General features: G+C 47.1%; 1 protein-coding gene across 1 annotated transcript in view; it reads left to right on the top strand.

Annotated features, from left to right (window-relative positions):
- Positions 1–12,808: 12,808 nt before the first annotated feature.
- LOC141073517 (glycophorin-C-like) overlaps positions 12,809–25,625 on the top strand; it is a 174,545-nt gene continuing 161,728 nt past the window's right edge. The window contains exon 1 of the mRNA XM_073560784.1: positions 12,809–12,924. Coding sequence (XP_073416885.1) covers positions 12,888–12,924 — 37 coding nt within the window. The 5' untranslated portion in view covers positions 12,809–12,887. The remainder of the gene's footprint in view (positions 12,925–25,625) is intronic.

The following is a 25,625-nucleotide window of genomic DNA, read 5'->3' as shown; positions in this document are numbered from 1 at the left end:
CACCACAAACTGTGACTCCACCACGCCATGCCAGCCCTTCTTGCAGACCACCTAGCTGCCACTCGTCCCCCCTGGCTGGGCTGCGCAGGACTCATGTTCAGCTCCTTCATCCCCCCAGGCTTCCTTGTGAATGACTAACACACAATATCACCAACAGTGATTGAACACACCTGGCTCTCTTTTATAGAGCCTAACAGCTGATTTGTAATTAAGTGCACATTAAACCAAAGAAACTACAGTGCACTACCTCTCTCCACCACCGGGCAACTTAGAATGAACGACACCACGTGTAATAATTCTAATGGCCACAGGGGGCAATCAACCCACTTTGGCCCCTAGCCAACAGAAAAAAAGTTCACTTATGCATTTAAACTGTCAGATCCACAACAACTTTTCGGGTCCAATTTCTCTTGTTACGCTGGGGAAAATAAAAAATTGGGGGCGAAAAATCATTTTTGTGAAAAAATAAGATTAATTATTTTTTCGGATCTACGTTATAAACTTCTGTGAAGCACTTGGGTTCAAAGTGCTCATCACACATCCAGATAAGTTCCTTAGGGGATCTACTTTCCAAAATGGTGTCACTTGTGGGGGTTTCAACTGTTTAGGCACATCAGGGGCTCTCCAAATACAACATGGTGTCTGATATCAATTCCAGCCAATTTTGAAAAGTCAAATGGCACTCCTTCCCTTCTGAGCTCTGCCATGCGCCCAAACAGTGGTTCACCTGCATATATGGGGTATCAGTGTACTCAGGAAAAATTGTAAAACAACTTTTGGGGTCCAATTTCTCCTGTTACTCTTGGTAAAATAAAATAAATTGGATCTTAAATATATTTTTTGTGAAAAAAAGTTAAATGTTCATTTTTTTAAACATTCCAAAAATTCCTATGAAGCACCTGAAGGGTTAATAAACTTTTTCAATGTGAATGTAGTTTTGAGCACCTTCAGGGGTGCAGTTTTTAGAATGGTGTCACTTTTGGGTATTTTCTATTATATAGACCCCTGAAAGTGACTTTAAATGTGATGTGGACCCTAAAAAAAATGGTGTTGTAAAAATTAGAAATCGCTGGTCAACTTTTAACCCTTATAACTTCCTAATAAAAAAAATTTTGGTTCCAAAATTGTGCTGATGTAAAGTAGAGAAGTGGTAAATGTTATTTATTAACTAGTTTGTGTGACATATTTCTCTGTTTTAAGGGCATAAAAATTCAAAGTTGGGAAATTGTGAAATTTTGAAAATTTTCATCTAATTTCCATTTTTTTCACAAATAAATGCAAGTCACATCAAATAAATTTTACCACTAACATGAAGTACAATATGTCATGAGGAAACAATGTCAGAATCACCGGGATCCATGGAAGCGTTCCAGAGTTATTACCTCATAAATGGACAGTGGTCAGAATTGTAAAAATTGGCCCGGTCATGAACGTGCAAACCACCCTTGGGGGCGGAGATTTCATGGAATGACGTCCACTGTGATTAGAAATTTAGACTGTGTTCATATGTAGCGCAAATGCTGCTTGTTTTCTGCTGCTTTTTTACATAAAAATTCTGTTATGTCTAACTGTCCAAGCAGAGTGCATATGATTTCATGAAAACTGTGCCTCTGTTAGAATTCAACAGACAGTATTTTTCACTATTTAAAAGTTAATATTTATCTATATGCTTTTATCTACCTATTTTACAGGTGTTCTTCTTTCCCTTTTCTTCCCTCCTACCACTTAAATTGTTTATAGTTAAGGTATTTTATATGTGTATTGGGACCTCTTTCCCTTGCCTATCCTGTACATAACAATCTTTTTTATTTTCCTTCTATCCCTTTAATTTTTTATTTTTCCCTTTTCAGAATTTTCCTTAATAAACCATATTTTTCCTTCCCCTTTTTCATTCTTAACCCTTTCTACCCTTTATTTTCCCCATATCTTTCATCCCTTTAATGTTGCTTTTTTGCTTTTATTTTGTTCTTGTTTGTGTCTAAATTACTGTTTATTTATAATATATAATACATATAATATTTGGTTGCTTAATCTTTATTTCCAGCTAACCCTAGAACGCATACCCATAGAAATCTACACATTCACGCACCTGGGGCCTTTTAGGCCTGTTTACAATTATCATGGAATAACTCAAATAAAAATACTTTTCAAAGTTTATTGCAAAGTAAGGATGCATTCCCACTAGCGCTGGGGTCCGCCAGGACGGGATTCCGTAATGGATCTGACCTCCTGGTGACCCCAGCTAAGGCTCGCGGACGCATACCTGGGGCCTCGCAGGCCTGCCAGGTTACTTATTTTATATTTTCTGTAAAATTACTTTAGTTAGAATTTTGAAACTCTAGGTATTCCTCAGGTACATAGTAATTTCCAGTTGTTGTTTTATGTTATAGGCATTTCGGTATAACAACCTTTTTTTGGAACTACCCCATATTCACGCACCTGGGGCCTTTTAGGCCTGTGTGCAAATAACACGGAATACCTCAAATAAAAATACTTTTCAAAATTTATTTTACAATTGCAAAATAAGGATGCATTCCCACTAGCGCTGGGGTCCGCCAGGAGGTGATCCGTAATGGATCCGTAATCCGTAGAGCAAGTGTTTTTACTGTGTCGGAACATAGGTCTTTCTGGACTGGAGCATCAGCTTCTTTGCCACAGTAAATCAGACCATTCATCCCATAATAGCTTGCTGAATCGCACATCCAGAAAATTTTTATGCCATACTTAGCTGGCTTACTGGGCATATACTGAATGAATTTGCAACATCCCCTAAAGGCAAGAAGTTGCTCGTCCACTGTCACATTATCACTGGAATGGTAAAGCTTTGTACAGTTCTTGATAAAAAGATTCCAGATATAGCTAATAGGGGCTAATTTATCGGTTGCCAACCTCACAGGGCGAGTTGTCTTTTCCTCAAAATGAAGGCATCTCCGAATACCCTCAAATCTATTGATGGACAGTAGCTTTGTAGTGTGGATCTGCAAATGGGTTCTGAAATAACTCTCTGATTGGAACATCGTATGATGCCAGAAGAGTAAGGCCGATATAAGCATATAGTTCCTCTTTAGTTATATTTTTCCATGGTTTTTTTCTTCCTGACGCGATATGTTTTCCTTCTACGTTAGTACACAAAACTACCTCATCTGCAATATCATCCGAAACAAATTTACAGAAAACATCTCTTTTGGACATGAATTGGGGAATTCCGACAGCTCCTTGAGCAACTCTAATAATGTTATGTGATGGGGTGTGTGCAGGAGCCGCAGCAGTACTGTTCCAAAAAATATTCCTTTTAGATGTTCTATTTGAACGTTCTGCTGGATCCACTACTTCTTCATCATCTGAAGAATCGCTGGATGATGAAGTTGATACATTTGCTGGTGGCATGTACTCTTCATCAGACAAAGAAATTTCACTTTCTTCATCACTATTGAAAACAATCACCTCGATTTCATGGTCAGTCAATCCCCTGGAAGTAGACTGTGCCATTGTAATTTTAGATGTCAGTAAACTAAAAAGAAAAAAAAAAAAGATTACAATCAGGCTTGTGCACTGTAAACATTATGTGATAAGACTCTTTGTTAGGGGCCCAGCACACCAAGCGATATAAAGCAGGTAAAGTGCAGCCCCCCTCCTCTTACCTCCAAAAGATCACTTTCTTGTAGTGCAGTAGAAGCCTCTGGTTTTGGAGCTCAGAACGTTTCTATTTCCAGACAAAAGAAAGCTGACTTCTTCCTCCAAAGTCTCTCCAGTAGAGTTGAGCGATACCGTCCGATACTTCAAAGTATCGTATCGGATGGTATCGGCCGATCTTTAAAAAAAGTATCGGTATCGCCGATTCCGATACCGGAAGTCCCATTCAAGTCTATGGGACTTCCGGTATCGGAATAAGAAAAACCCTTTCCTGCCCTTGTACAGCCTCTCTGGGGTCTGTACGGGCCTTTCGGGGGGCTGTGCCGGCCTGCCAGGGGGTCTGTGCAGGCTCCGGTGGTCTGTGCCGGCCTGCCGGGGGGCTGTGCCGGCCTGCCGGTGGTCTGTGCAGGCTCCGGTGGTCTGTGCCGGCCTGCCGGGGGGCTGTGCAGGCTCCGGGGGGCTGTGCCGGCCTGCCGGGGGGCTGTGCAGGCTCCGGTGGGCTGTGCCGGCCTGCCGGGGGGCTGTGCCGGCCTGCCGGGGGGCTGTGCCGGCCTGCCGGGGGGCTGTGCAGGCTCCGGGGGGCTGTGCCGGCCTGCCGGGGGGCTGTGCAGGCTCCGGGGGGCTGTGCCGGCCTGCCGGGGGGCTGTGCCGGCCTGCCGGGGGGCTGTGCCGGCTTCGGGGGTCTGTGCAGGCATCGTCCGATGGGACTACAAGTCCCATCGGGCGATGCCTGCTACCATGACAGTGATTGACACATTAGCCAATGATGGGACAGTAGTAGTCCCATCATCCGGCTAATGTGTTAAATGTAAAAAAAAAAAAAAAAAAATTACATGCTACATACATACAACATGCATACTACATACATGCTACATTCATACTACATACTACATACATGCTACATTCATACTACATAAATACTACATGCAACATACATACTACATATATACTACATACATACTACATATATACTACATGCATGCTACATACATACTACATGCTACATACTACATACATACTACATGCATGCTACATACATACTACATGCTACATACATACTACATATATACTACATGCATGCTACATACATACTGCATGCTACATACTACATATATACTACATGCATGCTACATACATACTACATGCTACATACATACTACATGCTACATACATACTACATATATACTACATACTACATACATGCTACATTCATACTACATAAATACTACATGCAACATACATACTACATATATACTACATACATACTACATATATACTACATGCATGCTACATACATACTACATGCTACATACTACATACATACTACATGCATGCTACATACATACTGCATGCTACATACATACTACATATATACTACATGCATGCTACATACATACTGCATGCTACATACATACTACATATATACTACATGCATGCTACATACTACATGCTACATACATACTGCATGCTACATGCATGCTACATACATACTACATACATACATACCACATATATACTACATACATACAATACATTCATACAATACATACATAGACATACAGTACATATAACATAGAGTAACATACTTACCAATACTTGTCACATTGTTCCCCGAAGCCATTGTCGTCTACGGAATAAATATTAACATAACAAACCACAAAAATACTCACCCACGATCCGAAGCAGTCCACGAGTGTGTCCCACGACGATCTTGGGTAGAGAACTGCAGCATCAGATGATGCTGCCGTTCTCTACGGGCTGCAGGAATCCAATGACGGAAGGTAGGTATCCTTCCGCACTGTATTCCTCCGCCACTTAAAAAAAAAAAGTCCCTAGTCTCACTTTATGCCATTGCTGTGTGGGAATTTCCCACGCAGCAATGGCATAAAGTGAGACTAGGGACTTTTTTTTTTTTTAAGTGGCGGAGGAATACAGTGCGGAAGGATACCTACCTTCCGTCATTGGATTCCTGCAGCCCGTAGAGAACGGCAGCATCATCTGATGCTGCAGTTCTCTACCCAAGATCGTCGTGGGACACACTCGTGGACTGCTTCGGATCGTGGGTGAGTATTTTTGTGGTTTGTTATGTTAATATTTATTCCGTAGACGACAATGGCTTCGGGGAACAATGTGACAAGTATTGGTAAGTATGTTACTCTATGTTATATGTACTGTATGTCTATGTATGTATTGTATGAATGTATTGTATGTATGTAGTATGTATGTGGTATGTATGTAGCATGTAGTATGTATGTAGCATGCATGTAGTATATATGTAGTATGTATGTATGTATGTAGCATGTAGTATGTATGTAGCATGCATGTAGTATGTATGTAGCATGCATGTAGTATGTATGTAGCATGCATGTAGTATGTATGTAGCATGCATGTAGTATATATGTAGTATGTATGTAGTATGTATGTGGTATGTATGTAGCATGTAGTATGTATGTAGCATGCATGTAGTATGTATGTAGCATGCATGTAGTATGTATGTGGTATGTATGTAGTATGTATGTATGTATGTAGCATGTATGTAGTATGTAGTATGAATGTAGTATGTATGTAGCATGCATGTAGTATGTATGTAGCATGCATGTAGTATGTATGTAGCATGCATGTAGTATATATGTAGTATGTATGTAGTATGTATGTGGTATGTATGTAGCATGTAGTATGTATGTAGCATGCATGTAGTATGTATGTAGCATGCATGTAGTATGTATGTGGTATGTATGTAGCATGTAGTATGTATGTAGCATGCATGTAGCATGTATGTAGTATGTATGTAGTATGTATGTAGTATGTAGCATGTATGTAGTATGTATGTGGTATGTATGTAGCATGTAGTATGTATGTAGCATGCATGTAGTATATATGTAGTATGTAGTATGTATGTGGTATGTATGTAGCATGCAGTATGTATGTAGCATGTATGTAGTATGTATGTAGTATATATGTAGTATGTATGTAGCATGTAGTATGTATGTAGCATGCATGTAGTATGTATGTAGTATGTATGTAGCATGCAGTATGTATGTAGCATGTAGTATGTATGTAGCATGCATGTAGTATGTATGTAGTATTTTTTTTTTTTTTTTTTTTTTTTAACATTTAACACATTAGCCGGATGATGGGACTACTACTGTCCCATCATTGGCTAATGTGTCAATCACTGTCATGGTAGCAGGCATCGCCCGATGGGACTTGTAGTCCCATCGGACGATGCCTGCACAGACCCCCGAAGCCTGCACAGCCCCCCGGCAGGCCGGCACAGCCCCCCGGCAGGCCGGCACAGCCCCCCGGAGCCTGCACAGCCCCCCGGCAGGCCGGCACAGCCCCCCACAGGGTGCACAGACCACCGGCAGGCCGGCACAGCCCCCCGGCAGGCCGGTACAGACCCCGGGCAGTCCACACAGCCCCCCCGGCAGGCCGGCACAGCCCCCCGGCAGGCCGGCAGAGACCCCCGGAAGGCCCGAAATGACGGCGCATCATGATGCGCACACACCGCGCATCATGATGACGTCAGTCTGTCAATCAACTTTGAACTTCCGATTCCGATGCCGAATTCCGATATTGAAAAAATATCGGAAGTCGGTATCGGAATTCCGATACAGCAAGTATCGGCCGATACCCGATACTTGCGGTATCGGAATGCTCAACACTACTCTCCAGCAATTAGGACAAAAAGACCTGCGATGAGGTCAGAGACACATGACTTTGTGAGGGAGCCTCCCTTCCAAGATCACATGACCATGTTGTCATGCAGAACCCACACTCTTCCCAGCAATAGCAGAGTCATAAAAGTTCTTCCCCAGGAACAATACAGACAAAAAGACTGAGTATCACATGTAAACCTAGTACAGGCCTAAAAGGCCCCAGGTGCGTGAATATGGGGTAGTCCCAAAAAAAGGTTGTTATACCGAAATGTCTGTAACATAAAAATATATGAATAACTGGAAATTACTAACAACTATATACCTGAGGATTACCTAGATTTTCAAAATTCTAACTAAAGTACTTTTACAGAAAATAGAAAACAAGTAACCTGGCAGGCCTGCGAGGCCCCAGGTATGCGTTCTAGGGTTAATGAGATTCTAGAGCTCTGGGGTGGCATGTGGACGGGGCTTTATGTGGTGCTCTACATATTCATCTGTATGGGCTTATGAGAGGTCACTGATCCTTCAGTGACCTCCCCCCTATTTTACATACTGAATATTCTATTGTGGGGTTCAAAAAAAAATTCAGTTTGATCAAAATGGCACCCGAGTTGTAGCATAATACATGCCTAAAATGGCTATATGCATTTATGCTCTATTCCTATACTACCGTGGGGTGTAAAAAATTCTCTTCATCAAAATGACGCTTTCTGATAGTTGTACTGTGCAAGTACCGCCACCAGCGCCATTTTGATGGCACCAAATTTCACTGCAGAATCAAAGATATTCTGTACTATAAAAAGCAAATTAAAAACTCGGCTTTACATCTGCACCAAAAACACATCAAATAAGGGGGAGAAGATTGTTATTGTGTAGTTTGGTGCGGATCCTACAGAAAATAAAAAACACAATATTTGTGCAAGGTGTGAACACTGCCTTACAGACACCAGAAGCCAGATATCTTATAGTGAAGCTCCATCAAGATGAGAAAATTCTGGCGCTTCTGACTGTGAATGAAGGAACAAAAAATAATTCCACAGGTCCCAACTAGAGATGAGCAGGATGCACAGATGACATCCCGCCAGTCCTGGCTTATCAAAAGCCACAGCAGGGATGCAAGAAGGTAAAGGGCCTGTCACACTAAGAGATACCGCTAGCAATATCGCTATAACTAGTGACGTTATAGCGATATTGCTAGCGATATCTCTGTGTCTGATACTTACCAGCGACCGGCTCCCCCGCTGGTTATCGCTGATCGCGCGAGAACGTTCAGGACTGTTTCTCGTCGTCAGCTTCCTGCGGCGCTTCCTGCTGTGAGGACGAGCGACGCGTGGAGCCGGGCGGGAGGACGCAGGATCGCCTGGTGTGACAGGTAAGTAGCGACCCCCGTCCCCAGCGATGTCGCTAGTGAGATCTGCCTGTGTGGCAGCTCACTAGCGACCACCTAGTGATGTACCAGCGATCCTGACCGCGTCATATCGCTGGTCGGGATCGCTGGTACATCGCTAAGTGTGACAGTACCTTAAGAGATTTGTGGCCTCCCATCCAGCTGTCTGGTACTACTGAACAGGACGCTGGACTGGAGTCCAGTGAATTGATCTGTAGGGGTCGGCCAGGACAGTAGTCATGGCTTAGTCTCGTGGGCTTTGCAGGCCCTGGCCTTCCCCCACATGATAATTACATTCTTCTGGCAACGTAGTTGCCTGTTCACTCCCTGCGTCATCAGGGTCTCCACTCTGGTCCTTAGGGTTACCTCCAGCTGCTTCTGAAGAAACAGAGACACAGTCCAGATCCAATTCAAAACGCAAAAGTTTACTTTTGGATCTTCCCAGCACATCCACATACATTCCATCAACAACTACAGTTTGTATGTTACACAATATTGCATCTTTCCCTTTTCTCCTCTCCCTGTCACACAGCTCGAGATCGGGTCGTACCACACTGTACGTTTTTTCAGCGTCCTCGTTGTGTACGCATACTGCATACAGAGGGTCCCTCATCTGTTTTGCCCCGCCACCAAGAGAGTCCACTCATGCTAGTGGAGCGCCCCACCCAGGGCCTAGCGGGGTACTCGGTACCGGGCCCGTTGATCTCAATGGGAGTTGTCACGGAAACTGTGACCCGGTCCGTGGCCCTGGGGCTCCATGGCAAAAAGGGGATGAACGAACAATGAAATGAAGTTTATGAATAGTTTGTGACGCCACCTGTGGTGTTCGGCAAGTGAGGTGTTAGGCCGACGCTGCATGCAGATCCTCTGGGACTGGTGGTGGGTTGCAGCCAAGATGGTGGAGCTCCCCACAGGTGGAGCTGTAGTCCCAGGGCAGTGTAGATGTAGCAATGGAGGAGAGGCACAGGCGGTGTAGAGGCCGGTGCCCAGATGTAGTAGTGTGGTGTGTAGTGATGCGGGAATAAGTGGAGGACACCAGGGCATGTAGTTCAAAAGCTTTACTCACAGTCTGCAGTTCACACAGATGCCTGCCTCCGTGCTGTGTCCTCCGGGTCCTGGGCTCAGTCAACCTCCAGGGAAGATAGGATGCTCCCTTCCAACACTCCGACAACATGTACCTTTCTGAACGTCTCCTCTATAGCGCCTTTAAGTGAAGTACTCCTAGCACTGAGTTACACTGGAGTGCCTCCTGACAGATGTTCCCAAGACCTCTACTTGTATGGCAGACAGCTGTAGCCTGCTTCGGGGACTCCTTACTCCTGAGTCCCGGCTCACTATCCAAGTTGCTGTTTTGCCCCCAAATCTTTGATGGGAGTAGTGCATTTACAGCCCACTACTCCACCGGTGTCTGCTGCAGGACCTTCAGTATCCATACAACCTCGGGGACCGGGCCCTGGCCTTGCGCTTAGAGCTTCTAGGCAGGGTTCTTCCTCTAACCCACGTCCTCTGTGTTCCCTTTTACTCCTTCGTTCCATACTAATCCCTCTCTCTCATAGAAGGTCAGGTTTCAGTCTCATGTCTTTCTCCTTCTTTCCTTTCCTGTGCCAGCTGGCTCAGATCACTGAAGCAGCTGCAGCACTCTTTCCTCCATCCCTCTTCCAGGGATCCTCACTCCTCTCCGAGTGACTCTCTCCCACTCACTGACTGACTGACTGACTCTTCCCGCTCTTTATGTATTCTAAACTCCACCCACCTCCCAGCACGTTTCATGTTCCAAGCAGGGAACCACCAAAGGTGCTCTGCTACTCTCTAAGCAAGGAGCCGCAATGTGGCTTTGCTGAACTACCATGTTGTGTGGGATGCGAGTGTTGGAGCGTGGTTAGGAGTTCCCACCTTACCTGGATGGTGGGGCACCACACCTCAGGAGGAGGTGCAGTACCTCTGTGGTGACTGAAGCCTCAGGGGCGCCACACTAGCAATCTCCACATCTTGAATGACCCGCCCGCTTGTCCTGCCACTTTCTGTAATTAAGTATTCTTCCTGGAAAAACACAATCTCATGCTTCTGAGGAAACTCAATCTCCTCTCCCTTCAGCTGTCACTTCACTAGCTGTCACACTGTCTCTGGATGGCTGGGCACTTCCTTTAACATTGCAGGGCGTTGGGTAGCTCAGGCATGTCGCCCACTTGAGCACAAAGGGCTCCCCGCCCTAACTGACTAAACCGGGAAATCCTGCTACCTTACTCCCCAACTAACCCCTCCTATGTTAACTATTTACATTCTAGAGAACTCTATGCCCCCCATCAAGTGTCTAAACTGTACACTGCACTGGCCCTATTATCTCAATTGTGCAATAGGATTACCATATTACACTGGCATTCAACAACATATATAGACATACAGGACGGCCACGATGACCCCCCTACGAATCCACTCATCTCTAGTCCCAACTATCCCAGAAACAGTGGACAGTCTCGCATTTAGGTCTACGCCTTGAAGTCTCAGGCATCTGCTAAATGTGCCTCACTGCCAGGACCTCTCTGACATCTCCTTCCACATGGGGGAAAGAAATGGTAAATGGGCCTAGATTGGGGTGTGGCCAGGGGCGTGGGCCAAATTTACCGCACTGCATAATTTGTCCCTCTGTCTGTCCTTCAAAAGTTGGTAGGTATGTACATGCTATGTTACCCCGGAGCCCCATAGGTTATTCTGTGGCTCTATATCCAAAAAAGGGGAAGGCCTACTACTATAGTAATGGCACTTCAAACTCAAATATATCAAACTAGACGAGAAGTTGAGCCATAAAATAACAACTTTATTAAACCAGTGTATACAGCAACAAAAACATATAAAAGGAGATATCAATCCTTACACCAGACAAGGAAATATGCAAAATATGTCCTATAAAAAGGAATGTACAAAGCCGGGAGATCAAAACTGCAAGTGCCTAAATTGTACATACAACATAAAGCATCACTAGGATAGTACATACTAAATCCTCAGTGTGCATTGCGCATAGTGAGGGTATGATTGATGTACAAGATATATTTGGTACTCATAGTGTGAATGTCCTAAAGATTGGTATCTTTTCCCACACCATGTTAGCTGGCCTGCTGCCCAGACTAAAACGGTCAAGCATAATTAACCTAAAAGTAGGCAGCTTTGTCCAGCTTCGTCCAAGCTGGACAAAGCTGTGGCGAAACGCGTGTCGGGGTTAACACCACGCCAGGTTGTATGTTTCCTCTATGTGCTTTATATTTTATGTACTCTGCTCTCAGTGTGGGGATTATATGGTGACTGTTTTCATGGTATGCCCGACTCCAAGTGTGGGCATATACTGCTCACACTAGTCTAGCTGAGACTCTTTATTGACCATATTGCTGGCTTGGCTGCCTACTTTATTAGGGAACGCCCTTATATGCACCCTGCCTACTTTTAGGCTAATTATGCTGGACCATTTTAGTTTGGGCAGCAGGCCAGCTAACATGGTGTGGGAAAAGATACCAATCTTTAGGACAGTCACACTATGAGTACCATATATATCTTGTACATCAATCATACCCTCACTATGAGCAATGCACACTGAGGTTTTAGTATGTACTATGCTGGTGATGCTTTATGTTGTATGTACAATTACTATTTAGGCACCTGCAGTTTTGATCTCCCGGCTTTGTACATTCCTTTATATAGGACTTATTTTGTATATTTCCTTGTCTGGTGTAAGGATTGACATCTCCTTTTACATGTTTTTATTGCTGTATACACTGGTTTAATAAAGTTGTTATTTTATGGCTGAACTTCTTCGTCTAGTTTGATATATTCTGTGCCTCTGTATCCATAAGACTGTACCTTATATTGGTTACCTGTTGCATTTGAATTGTATTATTAGATATATTTTATTTAACTTTTGCTTATGAATTTCAGATATAAATGTGTATGTGTCTCTGTTTGGTTTGGGGTATATGTTGGTGAGCTGGGATTATGCGTTTACTTTGTACTACTTCACTTTGAGAATCTCTCTTGAAGTGTTGTGTTATCAGTAGAAGTGCAGCCCTGATAGCAGCCTCTGCCTAAAAACAGTTCCTGTTATCTGTGAACTTGTGCGCCCCTCCCCTGTGTGTGATCCACAGCCCACTGACAGAGGGAACTGACTGCGCAACAGGGTCCTGTGCCTGAAGCCTTCTGCAGCCCACTGGTGACCTGTGACCATGTCTACATCCCAAGAGGGTATTCCCACTCCTAGCTGTGAGTATGGGCTTACACATGCACGGTTAACCTCTTCACTGCCAGAGACACAGTTATCCTTTCAGCCTGCATGGCCATAGGGTGCATGCATTAGAGCAGTCATGGTAAGCAACACTAATGACTTATCCAGACATCAGTTATTTTCTTGTGCTTCATCAGTGCTTTTTCTCTGTGTGTCATCCGAGTGTGATCCGAGTTTCATCACTTTTCTCATACCCACAGACTTGTTTTGGAGATTTTGATCCAATGCTTGCACCAATGTTGGATAAGTCTCTGTGCTTTCATGCACCTCTTGGTCTGAGGAAACAATGAGATGTGAACTATCTCATAAACCAGTGTTCCTCTACCCCTGTCCTTAAGAGCCACCAACACATCATGTAGTCAGGATTTCCTTAGTATTGCTCAGGTGACAATTCCAACATCTGTGCAATACTAAGGGAATCGTGAGAACATGGTCTGTTGGAGGGTCTGAGGACCGGAGTAGAGGAACACTGACTATAATAGGTCCGAGTGCTATATGTGACAAACATGGATACAACACATACATAATAAATGGACAGCTCTAAGGCTGGGGCACACTGCGTTAATGCAGTCCGTTCAACGCATAGTGTTGACAGACTGCGTTAACGCTATAGCATAGCGCGATCGAGTTGCTATACCGATAGCGCAGCTGCTCCTTCTGCGCTAGCAGTGACGGACCCTCAGACGCTGCAGACCGCGTCCGAGGGTCCGTCACAGAATGACGACACATCGCTAGTACATGCCAATTATGGCATGCGCTAGCGATGCGCCTGATAATGGGAGTGAATGGCAGCTTTAATGGATTGCATTACATCGCGTTATGCCGCGGTGTAGCGCAATCTGTTAAACGGACTGCCTTAACGCAGTGTGACCCCAGCCTAAGTTATATGGACCCCAACCAAGTTATCAGACAGTAAGAAAAGCACATTAAGCATTTATTAACAATGCTGCAGCCTGGAGTGGGCCATTATTCTCGGTGGTCAGGACAGCAGACTCGCCTATAACCCACACACATCCCATAATATGCACTTTTGGCTTCGCTTTGCTCATGTTTTTATACATAGTTGTATATAGGAAGGAACAACATAAATAAATAAACATCCTCGTACGATGGTGACGTAGACCACCTCCTACTCTGCCAACCTCTTGACCGGATCTTTGATAAAGCCACCGAAATAGATGAGACACATTCAACATTTAAGCTGCCCCCATGCTGCGTTGGAATAGCAGAATCTGCTGACCAATATGCATGCCCCACTCAGACCCACAGGGTCAGCTTTGGTGACGAGTAATATCCATGTTAGATAAATGGTGGCTCAGCTGGCCGGTATAAATGGCATATGGCCATATGACATGATGCGTCCCATTAATGATTTAGTTCCCAGTGGGACACAGAGTGCAGGTGACACAATTACATCCTCCCCATATGTAAGGTATGCACGGGCTGCACAATTTTGGAGGGGCTGGGATTCCCGAAGAGTTGACATCAGTCTAACAGCTGGCAGTATAGACAAATACATCAGTTATTCGGTGAATTAGTCTTGGTAGAGGTGCAGATCCAGGTTGGCAGCAGTGTGGCACAGAAGAGGCTTCTTTCTGCAAGTCCTAAAATATTGTGAGACACAGAGAAGAGGAGATTGAGGGGACTACAAGGTCTTAGTGCGGCACAATTTATCTGTGTGTAGAATTACCAGGCTGTGTGCGAAACTCGAGACGCAACATGCAAGTGCTGTCACACTCCAGTTGTATTCTCACATTTGCCACATGGCAGCCTGCCATGCGCCAAGACTTCATCTACAGATTTTCCAAGAATACTGCAGCTGTTAATCATAAGGCTTTAAATATCTGGGTTATAGAAGTTGCATGACAGAATAAGTTTTACTATAGCAATCCCCCACTGCTGATGTACCAAAGCTGTTTCAGTTCTCCACCTCTTTGTGCTTCCTGTGCAGTCAGGATGGGCACTGCAGCCAATCACTTGCGAATGGAGAAGCAGAGCAGTGCTAGAACATGAGAGAAGGAACATTGGAAAAAGGGATTATTTTTTACTGCATTCTAAGGCTGAGTTCACACGTGGCGTTTTTGTCGCGTTTCCGCGGCTGTTTTAACCGCGCGATTTTGCCGCGAAAACGCGAAAAATAAGCATCCCATGCATTCCTATGGGATTCCGCAATGCTGTGCTAATGCTGCGGTTTTTACCGCGGCGGAATCGCTTCGCGGTAAAAACCGCAGCATGCTCATTAATTTGCGGAATCGCGGCGATCCCGCACCCATAGGAATGCATTGTTCCGCTTACTTCCCGCATGTGGCTGTGCACAACATGCGGAAAGTAAGCAGAACAATTGCGGATGGTACCCATATGGTACCCAGACTGTCCTCCGGGCTTTGGGTACCATACCCCTGTAAAAAATAGAATTTAAAATAAAAAATATTGTTATTCTCACCCTCCGACGTCCCGCGTAGTCTTTCCGCTTCTCTTCACGCTCCCGTTCCCAGTAGTCCTTTGCGAAAATGCCCGCGATGGCGTCCGTTCTCGCGGGATCGCGAAGTCTCGCGGTCATTCGCGCGACGTCATCGCGAATGACCGCGAGACGTCGCGATCCCGCGAGAACTGACGTCATTGCGGGCATTTTCGCAAAGGATTACTGGGAACGGATGCGCGGGACGTCGGAGGGTAAGAATAACACTATTTTTTTTACATTTTATCTTTTACTACTGATGCTGCATAGGCGGCCTCAGTAGTAAAAAGTTGGTCACACTCGTCAAACACTATGTTTGACGAGTGTGACCAATCTGTCAATCAGTTCTGCCAGCGATGCTACAGATCGCTTGGAGAACGCTAGCATTTTGCAAGCTAAATACGCTTGCAAAATGCTAGTTTTTCCGCGGGAAAATCGCGGAAATTTAAAATGCGATTTTCCCGCGGACTGGAATTCCGGAATTCTCGCGGTAATTTCCGCGAGAGTTCCGGTACGTGTGCACTTAGCCATAATGGGTATAAAACAATCAGGACTGAACAAATCCTTTGATTAGTAAAATGCATTTGCTGAAGTACTGAGAGTCTCATGTATCAGTGATGTCACAAATTTAACCTTAGTGTTAGCTGTTTTAATAGGCCTGCTTTAAAGGGTAATTGTGCTTTCAGGGATCTTTTAAGAATAAACTGTGGCGTGTATATTCTCACCAGGACTAACACTATTTCAGCCTATTTCATGTCTTAGGCTGGTTTCACACTTGCGTTTTTTTGCGCTGTATTTTAGCGCTAAAAAACGCATGCGTTTTTTCCCTATATTTTGCATGGGATGCGTTTATGTGCGCATACACATGCATTTGTATGCGTTTTTCCGCGCATGCGTTTTTTTGTGGTGTGCGCTCGGGCGCACAAAATGCATCCTGTTGCATTTTTTGGGCGTCCGACTTGCCTCAAAAAAACGCATGCACGCAATGCGTTTTTTTACAGCAAGACACCCATTATAAGTCTATGGTTGCGCATATGTGCGCATTGCCATGCTCATGTATGCGTTTTTTTGCGCATGCGTTTTTTTGTTGACCATAGTTAGACAATGGAATTTAGGGGTTTGAGTTAGAGTTAGGGTTAGTTAAGGGGGTTTAGGGTTAGGGTTAGGGTTTGGGTTAGGGTTAGTATGGTTTGGTTAAGGGGTTAGGGTTTGGTTAAGGGTTAGGGTTAGGATTAGTATCGTTTGGTTAAGGGTTAGGGTTAGGGTTAGGGTCAGGGTTAGGGTTAGGGTATGGTTTGGTTAAGGGTTAGGGTTAGGGTCAGGGTTAGGGTTAGGGTTAGGGTTAGTAAAGTCATGGTTTGGGTTAGTGTGAGGGGCCAACTAATGTTGGAAAAAACGCAAACGCGGTAAAAATGCAATAAAAATGCATACAAACGCATAAAAACGCTGCTTTTTTCATGCATGCTCATAAAAATGCTTGAAAAAAACGCAGCATTTGTATGCGTTTGTATGCGTTTTTTCCATGCGTTTTTTTGCGGGAAAAACGCGCTGCAAAAAAAAGCAAGTGTGAAAGTAGCCTCATAGACTGAAGTTTTCATCAGTTTCCCACTCTGCAGGCTCTATCTTTTAATTTGCAATTGACCCTGAGCTGTTGCAAGCAAACTAGATGCTATGATGTCTCCCACACACAGCTCAGCACACAGAGAAGGATTCCTGCTCTTCACTAAGTTACCACACAGAGGGAAACAGCAGCTCATTGAGATAACTGAATTGCAGTTCTGAGCAGTGTAGGTGTAACCTGATAGTAAACTGTGCTGATGGAGTTGAGCTGCTGTTTAATAATAATAATAATAATAATACATTTTATTTCTATAGCGCTGACATATTCCGCAGCGCTTTTCATTTCAGAGGGGACTTGTACAGACAATATACATTACAGCATAACAATAATCACATAGATCATAACAGATACCAAGAGGAATGAGGGCCCTGCTCGCAAGCTTACAATCTATGAGGAAAAAAGGGGAGACACGAAAGGTGGGTGGTAACAGTTGCCCTGATTGTTTGGATCAGCCATAATGTTTGGATCAGCCATAATGTTAAGTGTGTAACAGTACAGACACAGAGGGCTAATGGATGCATAAAGCATGTGGGAACATGATGCGGGGAACCTGGTTATGGTAAAAAACTTTTGGCTGTGCCACACAGGGATAGATTAGGTTAATATGTTGAGGCGATAGGCCAGTCTGAATAAATGCCATTTCAGGGCACGCTTAAAATTGTGGGGATTGGGGACTAATCGTATTGACCTGGGAAGTGCATTCCAAAGAATTGGCGCAGCACATGTATAGTCTTGAAGACGGGAGTGGGAGGTTCTGATTATTGAGGATGCTAACCTCAGGTCATCAGCAGAACGGAGGGCGCGGGTAGGATGGTATACTGAAACAAGGGAGGAGATGTAGGGTGGTGCTGAGCCATGGAGGGCTTTGTGGGTGAGGGTAATAAGTTTGTACTGGATTCTGGAGTGGATGGGTAGCCAGTGTAATGACTGGCACAAGGTAGAGGCATCGGTGTAACGATTGGCGAGGAATATGATCCTGGCAGCTGCATTCAAGACAGATTGGAGGGGGGAGAGTTTGGTAAGAGGGAGACCGATTAGAAGGGAGTTACAATAGTCGAGACGAGAATGAATAAGAAAAACAGTAAGAGTTTTTGCAGAGTCAAAAGTAAGAAAAGGTCGAATTCTAGAAATGTTTCCGAGTGGATGATAAGTTCAGGAGGCAGCAGATAGAAGTAGCACATAAGTTTAGCAAGAAGTAGACTTTTTCTAATAAGATATATTACAAAATTTGTTGCATTGGCATGTCCTATTGATTTATGCATCTTTTGTTGAAAGTACGGTTGACTTTTAATAAATTCAGAAACTCATTGGGATGTATACTCCCTTTACCCCTTAGTGCTTAAAGACCTTACTGTTGGGTCCGCAAGTGTGTAGGCGACTCAGGAGCTGAGCCCGTTCTATATGTGGCAGATGCCAGCTGTGTTACAAATTTGTCATTCGTTTCTAACAAAGAGTGCAGGCTGTTTTGTTCGCTGCTAATAAATTTGCCACGTCCATAAAAACCCAGACAATCAAACTATAAAATTAATTAATGTTTATGGTAGACGCCGTAAAAAGAAAAGAAAAACTTGAAACACTAAATTTGTGTAGTTGTTTGGTCACCACAGCTAATTAAAGGTAGAATAAAAAGCAAATATCATATTTGGTATCAGTGTAGGTATCGCAGGTACTCGGGATGCAGTGACGAGACGTGAGACGGGATAAACTTAGGATGTAACTTTTTATATATATTTATACCTATAAGGGCTATCTTGAGTAACCAACAAGGCAACAGCAGTTATCCTCGCAGGGATCAAAACAAGAATACACTGGTAACACGAACATGACTACCCGGTCGAGACCGGTAACTATAGGGCCGCAGTACGGTCAACTATGGGTCCAGAGAAACTACAGCGTATTAATGACAATGTGTCACTTATCCTCCTCTGACGTCCGGCAGAGTGGTGGTTGGTGCCGCTTCGGCGTTTCAGCCATTGGGCCCAGCCAACGAGGATCTGGTGCACGCTTCGGGCGTTCCTATGCCCAGGCGGAGTGGGGGCACAACATGCCCCTGTAGAGTTCCTCTGCGTTGCGCCTCCTCGAGGAGGTGGCACGGCGTTGCCCGGGGATCGGGGTGTGTAGGCCGCAGCCACAAGCTGGGGCCAGGCAGCGGCGGCCGCGGGTGGCGACGGACAAGCCGCAGCCGCGGGCAGGCCGCAGCCGTGGGCTGGAGTGGAGCTGCGGCAGCTGCGGGCAGGCTGCAGCCAAGGGCTGGAGTCAGGCGGTGGCGGCGGGAAGTCGGTGTCTCTCTGCTGGACGGCTTGGTGCCGTCTCTCTCCTATCTGCAATGAGTCCCTCTCCAGTTCTTCCAGTCGCTGCTCTCTTCTTCTAGCTCTGGCTCTGGCTCTCGCTCTGGCTCTCTGGTGCCCTCTAGTCTTCCTGCTCCTTCTCTCCTGCTCGGTTGAGTCCCAAGCCCTAGTGTCCTCAGCTCCTTTTATATTGGCCCCGCCCCCACTCCTTCTAGAACTCTCTATGGTCCGTCCTCTAATTATGTCCCCCGGAAACAGTCTCCCTAGGAACCTTGGTGACAGTCCCCTTGGTTCAAGCCCCGTTACACAGCGGAGACTCTCCCCCCTACACTCTCCCATCCTGTATGCTCGCCAGTCCCAGGGCGAGGGCCTGGAGGGGTCTGAGCCTGCTTCTTGATGTGAAAGTCTTTTCTGCCACACGAACTGGTCCTGTTCATAGCGTTCGGGGGGTTTGCCAGCTGTGGACCGCTCGGAGTGCTGTGGTTCGACTGTGGTGGAGTCCTCTGGGGGGGAAGATGGTGGATTGACTAGGGTTGCTGCGGTGTCAATTTTTGGAGTGTCCATTTGGACCGCTGGAAGGTCTACCTCATCGTCCTCATCCCATACTGCTGGCGGAGGTTCAGGGACCCGAGGAGGGGCCTCAGGTTGTGCAGGGTCCGTGGAGGTACAGGGTCGTAACATATTATGGTGTACGGTACGGGTAGGTCAGTCTCCTTTTACAGACTGTATTTCATACACTGGCCCATCTGGGCTTCTTCGGCGCAATACCCGATAGGGACTTTCTTCCCAGTGGTGTTCCAATTTGCTTTGGGGGCGCTGTTCTCGTACAAGTACATGATCTCCTGCTTCGAATTCGGTGGGTAGGGACAGGATCTTCCCCGGGTGTTCCAGATCCTGAAGTTTCGTGTGGACAATTCGGTGCAGGGTTTGTAGCCAATACCGGTGGTTCCGGACCCATGAGGAGACTCCAATCCATGGTTGTTCCTCCTCCGGGTTTAACTCCACTTCAGTGATTCCTTTGCCTTCCCGGCCAAATAGTAGCGAGTACGGGGTGTAGCCAGTGACTTGGTGTACCCGGTTGTTAAAAACCCAGACCAGTTCGGGGATGGATTCGGGCCAGCGGGCATTCCAGTTGCTCTCCAGGGTACGGAGCATTTGGATTAATGTCCGATTAAACCGCACGCAGTCCCCATTCCCTTGAGGGTGGTACGGAGTGGTCCGGGATTTATCAATACCATATAAGCGATGTAATTCTTCCATTATTTTTCCCAGGAAGCACGCACCTTGGATCCGTTGGGGGCAGTCGTATACTTGGATAAAGTTCTTACAAATCGCGTAGGCTGCCGATTCCACGGTTTGATCTCGGGTAGGGGTCACCACTGTGAATTTGGTAAAATGGTCCACCATAACTAGACAATGCTCATACCCCTGGTGAACAGGGCTGATGGTGAGATAGTCTATCATTAAGAGATCGAGGGGTGGTGCTGTTACTATTGTCTGTACTGGGCTGCCCAGGGGCTTTCCCGGATAACCCCCTTTTGCAACGTTTGGCCCTGCAGAGTCTGCACTTCTTGGTATTATTGTGGAGGGATCTGCCGATATCGTTCTCTGATGGGGGCCGTTCCTTCGGTGGGGATGCCGTGGGTGATAGCTGTGGTGCACCCGAAGTCGTCTTCGTGGCTGGCGAACGCCTCTTGGTAATGGCCCAGAAGAGCTTCTACCTGGTGTGTTTGTGTCTGCTCTAGTCCGGAGAGTTCCGCTCGCATTTTTTCCAAAATTACTCGCCCTTCCTGCTCAGGCGGCGACCCTGAGGTCTGGATGGAGCGTACAGTCACGGCCCAGGGGTCCCTCATGCTCACCCCCAGCTGTATTGCCGGGACAGGGAGCACCTCTTCTAGTGGTTTCACCAGTTTTGCAATTTTGGTGCGGGGATTCAGGATGATGTGTTGATCCTCCAGATTGACACAACGCACGAGGGCCGTCCCCTTCTGTGCGGTGGCTAGGGCGCGAGCCACCAGGAGCCCGGGGGGTAAGCCCTCAGAGAAGCATGACTCCACCTACACCTCTAATCCTTCAAAAGGCACATGGGCCCAGATGGGCAAGGCGACTACTATCTGTCCTGGCGGCAGCACGAGCTAAGGAGCCGCACGCGCGATCACTCTCCCCAGTACCTCCCCCTCCTGGCAGTCATCTTGGACTCGCGCCTTTCGCACCAGCTGCTGAAAGATCTGCTCCTGCAGCGTACGGGAATTCCATTGTTTCAAAGTGTCTGGGGCGGGTTCACTGAGGAGAAGGCTGCCAAACTCCTTTAGTATATTCATGCCCAGGGTAACAACGTGTTTCTTGCCTGGGTCCCCCCGAGTCAGGACCACGCCTCACCATCCTAATTGCTTGCCGTCCATCGAGATCTGGTAGGTGGTTGATGGCCTCCAGCTTTTTCACGGACCCCCATTGGGGCCTAGCGGCTTCGGGGAAGTGCTGCCGGTAGTAGGTTTCCGGCATGGTAGTAACTTGCGATCCTGTATCCACCAAGCACCGTACCGCACAGCCTTCGAACTCTGCCCAAATTAGTGGACACTTCGCAACCAGATCTTCGTGACTTCCACCACCCCGCCTGGTGGGTTCTGGCTCTGAGCGGGGTCCCCCCAGCTCAGGGCCCTCTGGTTTTAATGGCTGGCGGGGCAGGTTCCTCTTGCAACTCAGGCACTCTCGGGCGGAGTGTCCCAATCCTCCACAATTGTAACAGGCAAGTGGTTGTGGGAACCAACTTTGGTGAGGGCTCTGATGGTTCCTGCTTTCCCTGCCTGGCCCTAGCCGACTTCTTGTGGCCTTGACCCCTTTTTTCGCTTCGGCCAATTCACCTTTAATACTTCATAGCTCTTGCCTCATCTCTTGTACCCTGTGGGGTTCACCCAGGGCGTTTCGTCAGAGTGTCTCATAGCATGGTCACTAAAAGGTCACGTAATGTCCACGGTCCCCACACCGACCCCATCCTTCCTCTCAATGGCTACAAACAATTCCTGCAAAACATTCATATATTGTGTCACTGTTTCCCACTCTTTCTGCATGCAACTAAACATCCGGGATCTCAGTTCTCCCACATCAGTCTTGTCCCCATGGGTCTCCTCTAAGATCTGTAACACCCTGATGAAGATGTTTTGCTGTCCCAGGGGCCTCAACATTACGGAATCCTGGGCCTCCCCATCCAACGCCATTAGGGCCACGTCTGCCTCTAGGTTAGGGGTCAGTGGATGCATCCTAAATAGCCCTCGCATCTGCTCATCCAGCTCCACAGCATAGTATTGCTGCCAGAGAACCTGGGTAGATTACTCAGCATAGCCCCCAAGGATAGACTGGATCGGGGCCCAGCGTTGCCCCACTGGTCAACAGCATCTCCTCTTGCGCTCTGAGACTGCATCTGGGTCGCCCTCGCACACCCAGGGCTGCGGGGTACTCGGTACCGGGCCGGTGTCAAGGTGGGAATGTGTCACAGCAGCGGAGACCCGGTCCGTGGCCCTGGGCGCCCAATATCAATGGCGGTGATGTTAATGGTGTTAAAGTTTATTAGAATAGTTCGTGACGCCACCTGTGGTGTTTGGCAAGTAAGATGTTGAGCCAACGCTGCATGCAGATCTGCTGGGACTGATGGTGTGGTGCAGCAAAGATGGTGTAGCTCCCCACAGGTGGAGCTGTAGTCCCAGGGCAGTGTAGGTGCAATGGATGAGGAGAAGCGCAGAATGGTATGGAGGCTGGTACCCAGGTGTAGTGGTGCGGGAATAACTGGAGGACACCCGAGTCTGCGGTTCCAAAGCTTTACTCACTGTTTGCAGTTCACTCAACTGCCTGCCTCCGTACCGTGTTCTCCAGGTCAGGGCTCCAGCCAACCTCCAGGCAGGATAGGATTCTCCCTTCCACACTCCGCCAACATGTACCTTACTGAACGACTCCTCCAATGCGCCTTTAGGTGCGAAGCACTCCAGTACTTAGTTACCCTGAAATGCCTCTCTCTAGGTGTTCCTAGTCTTTACTTGTATGACAGACAGCTGTAGCCTGCTTCGGGGACTCCTCACTGCGTCCCGGCTCTCTATTCAGTTGCTGTTGTGTCCCAAGTCTATGATGGGAGCAAGGCATTAACGGCTCACTACTCCTCCGGTGTCTGTTGCCGGACATAAAGATCCAATCAACCTCGGGGACCGGGCCCCGGTCTTTGCGCTCTCTGGACTGGAAGGGTTCTCTATCTTTCTTCAACCAGCTTCCCACCGTCCTTCTATTCTCCTTCGTTCCGATCTGTTCTATCTCTCTTATGGAATCTGTAGTCTCCAGTCTATGTCTCTTTCCTTCTCTTCCTTCCCTAGGGAGCTCGTTCCACTAAGACCAGTCCTCAGCCTCTCCTGACTGACTGCCTTCCTCCGCCTTGAGCTCCTCTCAGGCTGACCAGCTGTCAGCCTGCTCTCTCTCTCTCTTTCAGACCCTCGTCTGACTGACCTCCTTCTCTGGGACTCACCCCAGACTGACCTGAAATCCTACACCTTCCCTCTCTTTTAAAGCTAACTCCACCCGCCTCCCCAGCACCTCTCGTGTTATGAAGCCAGGGACCACAAAAGGCACCCTATGACCTTTCCAGCATAAAGCATGGATGGGTCCCTGCTGAACTATCCTGTGTGTGGGGTGCAGGTGTTGGAATGCGGAAAGGAGTTCCCACCTTACCTGGATGGTGGGGCACTACACCTTAGGAGAAGGTGCAGTACCTCTGTGGCGACTGAAGCCTCAGGGGCGCCACACATCCTGCCGACTACGCCAAATGTAGGTATTGCAGGTACTCTGGATGCAGTGACGAGACGGGAGAAGGGATAAACTTAGGATGTAACTTTTTATATATGTTTATACCTATAAGGGCTATCTTGAGTAACCAACAAGCAAACAGCAGTTATCCTCGCAGGGATCAAAACAAGAATACACTGGTAACACGAACACGACTACCCGGTCAAGACCAGTAATTATAGGGCCGCGGTATGGCCGACTACCGGTCCAGAAAAACTACAGGGCATTAACGACAATGTGTCACTTATCCTCCTCTGACGTCCGGCAGAGTGGTGGTCGGTGCTGCTTCGGCGTTTCAGCCGCTGGACCCAGCCGACGAGGATCTGGCGCAGGCTTCGGGCGTTCCTAGGCCCAGGCGAAGTGGGTGCACAACAGGCCAATGTAGAGTTCCTCTGCGTTGCACCTCCCGGCGGAGACGGGACAATGTTGCCAGGGTACCGTGGTGTGTAGGCCGCAGCCACAAGCTGGGGCCAGGCAGCAGCGGCCGTGGTAGGCGGCAGGCAAGCCGCGGGCTGGAATGGAGCTGAGGCGGCCGCGGGTGGCTACAGTCAGGCCGCAGCCGTGGGCTGGAGTGGAGCAAACGGGCAGGAACATAAGTCTTGCCCGGGGTACAGGCTCAAGGGCGACCAGAGCCACTGTCCTCAGACTCTCAGATGGTACGATTAACCAAGGCTCCTCCTCCTCCGCTGATACAATGGAGCGAGAGAGCGCATTGGCTCGGACATGCTTCTCACCGGAAAGGAACTGTAGGGTGAAGTGGAACCAGGAGAAGAAGAGGGACCATCGAGTTTGGCGAGAATTTAACCACTGGGCGGTTTGGAGATAGACCAAATTTTTGTGGTCAGTGTAAACTTGGAAGGGATAGTGAGCCGCCTCCACGAGGTGTCTCCATTCAGAAAAGGCCAACTTCATGGCTATCAACTCCCTGTCCCCAATGGAATAGTTCCTCTCTGCCGGCGAGAAGGTCTTGGAAACGATGAAGCAAGAATGCTTCCGACCTTGAGCATCCTTCTGGAACAGGACTGCTCCAGCACCAACGGATGAGGCATCCACCTCTAGAATACACGGCTTATCCACATTGGGGCGATGTAAAATGGGAGCACCAGCAAAGTGAGACTTGATGGAGAGGAAGGCCTTAGATACCTCCTCAGACCACACTTTAGGATTCGCTCCCTTCTTGGTGAGGGTAACCAAGGGAGCTGCCAAAGTCGAGAATTGCGAGATGAATTGGCGGTAATAATTAATAAATCCCATAAAGCGCTGCACCGCTTTGAGGGAGTGAGGTTCCTGCCAATCCATTACCGCCTGCAGTTTGGCAGGATCCATGGCCAACCCCTGGGCCGAGATGATATAGCCCCAGGAAAGGCAAGGACTCCTGCTCAAACATGCACTTCTCCAACTTGGCGTATAGGGCGTTTGCCCATAGGAGATCGAAGACTTTGCAAACCTCTCTTCGGTGGGATTCCAAATCTGGAGAGAGGATGAGACTAT

Source organism: Dendrobates tinctorius, unplaced genomic scaffold (genome assembly GCF_039654945.1).
Source record: "Dendrobates tinctorius isolate UK_male_01 unplaced genomic scaffold, ASM3965494v1 ptg000304l, whole genome shotgun sequence".
NCBI lineage: Eukaryota > Metazoa > Chordata > Amphibia > Anura > Dendrobatidae > Dendrobates > Dendrobates tinctorius.
Note: the sequence above shows the minus strand (reverse complement) of the source record. Positions and strands in the feature narration are given on the sequence as shown.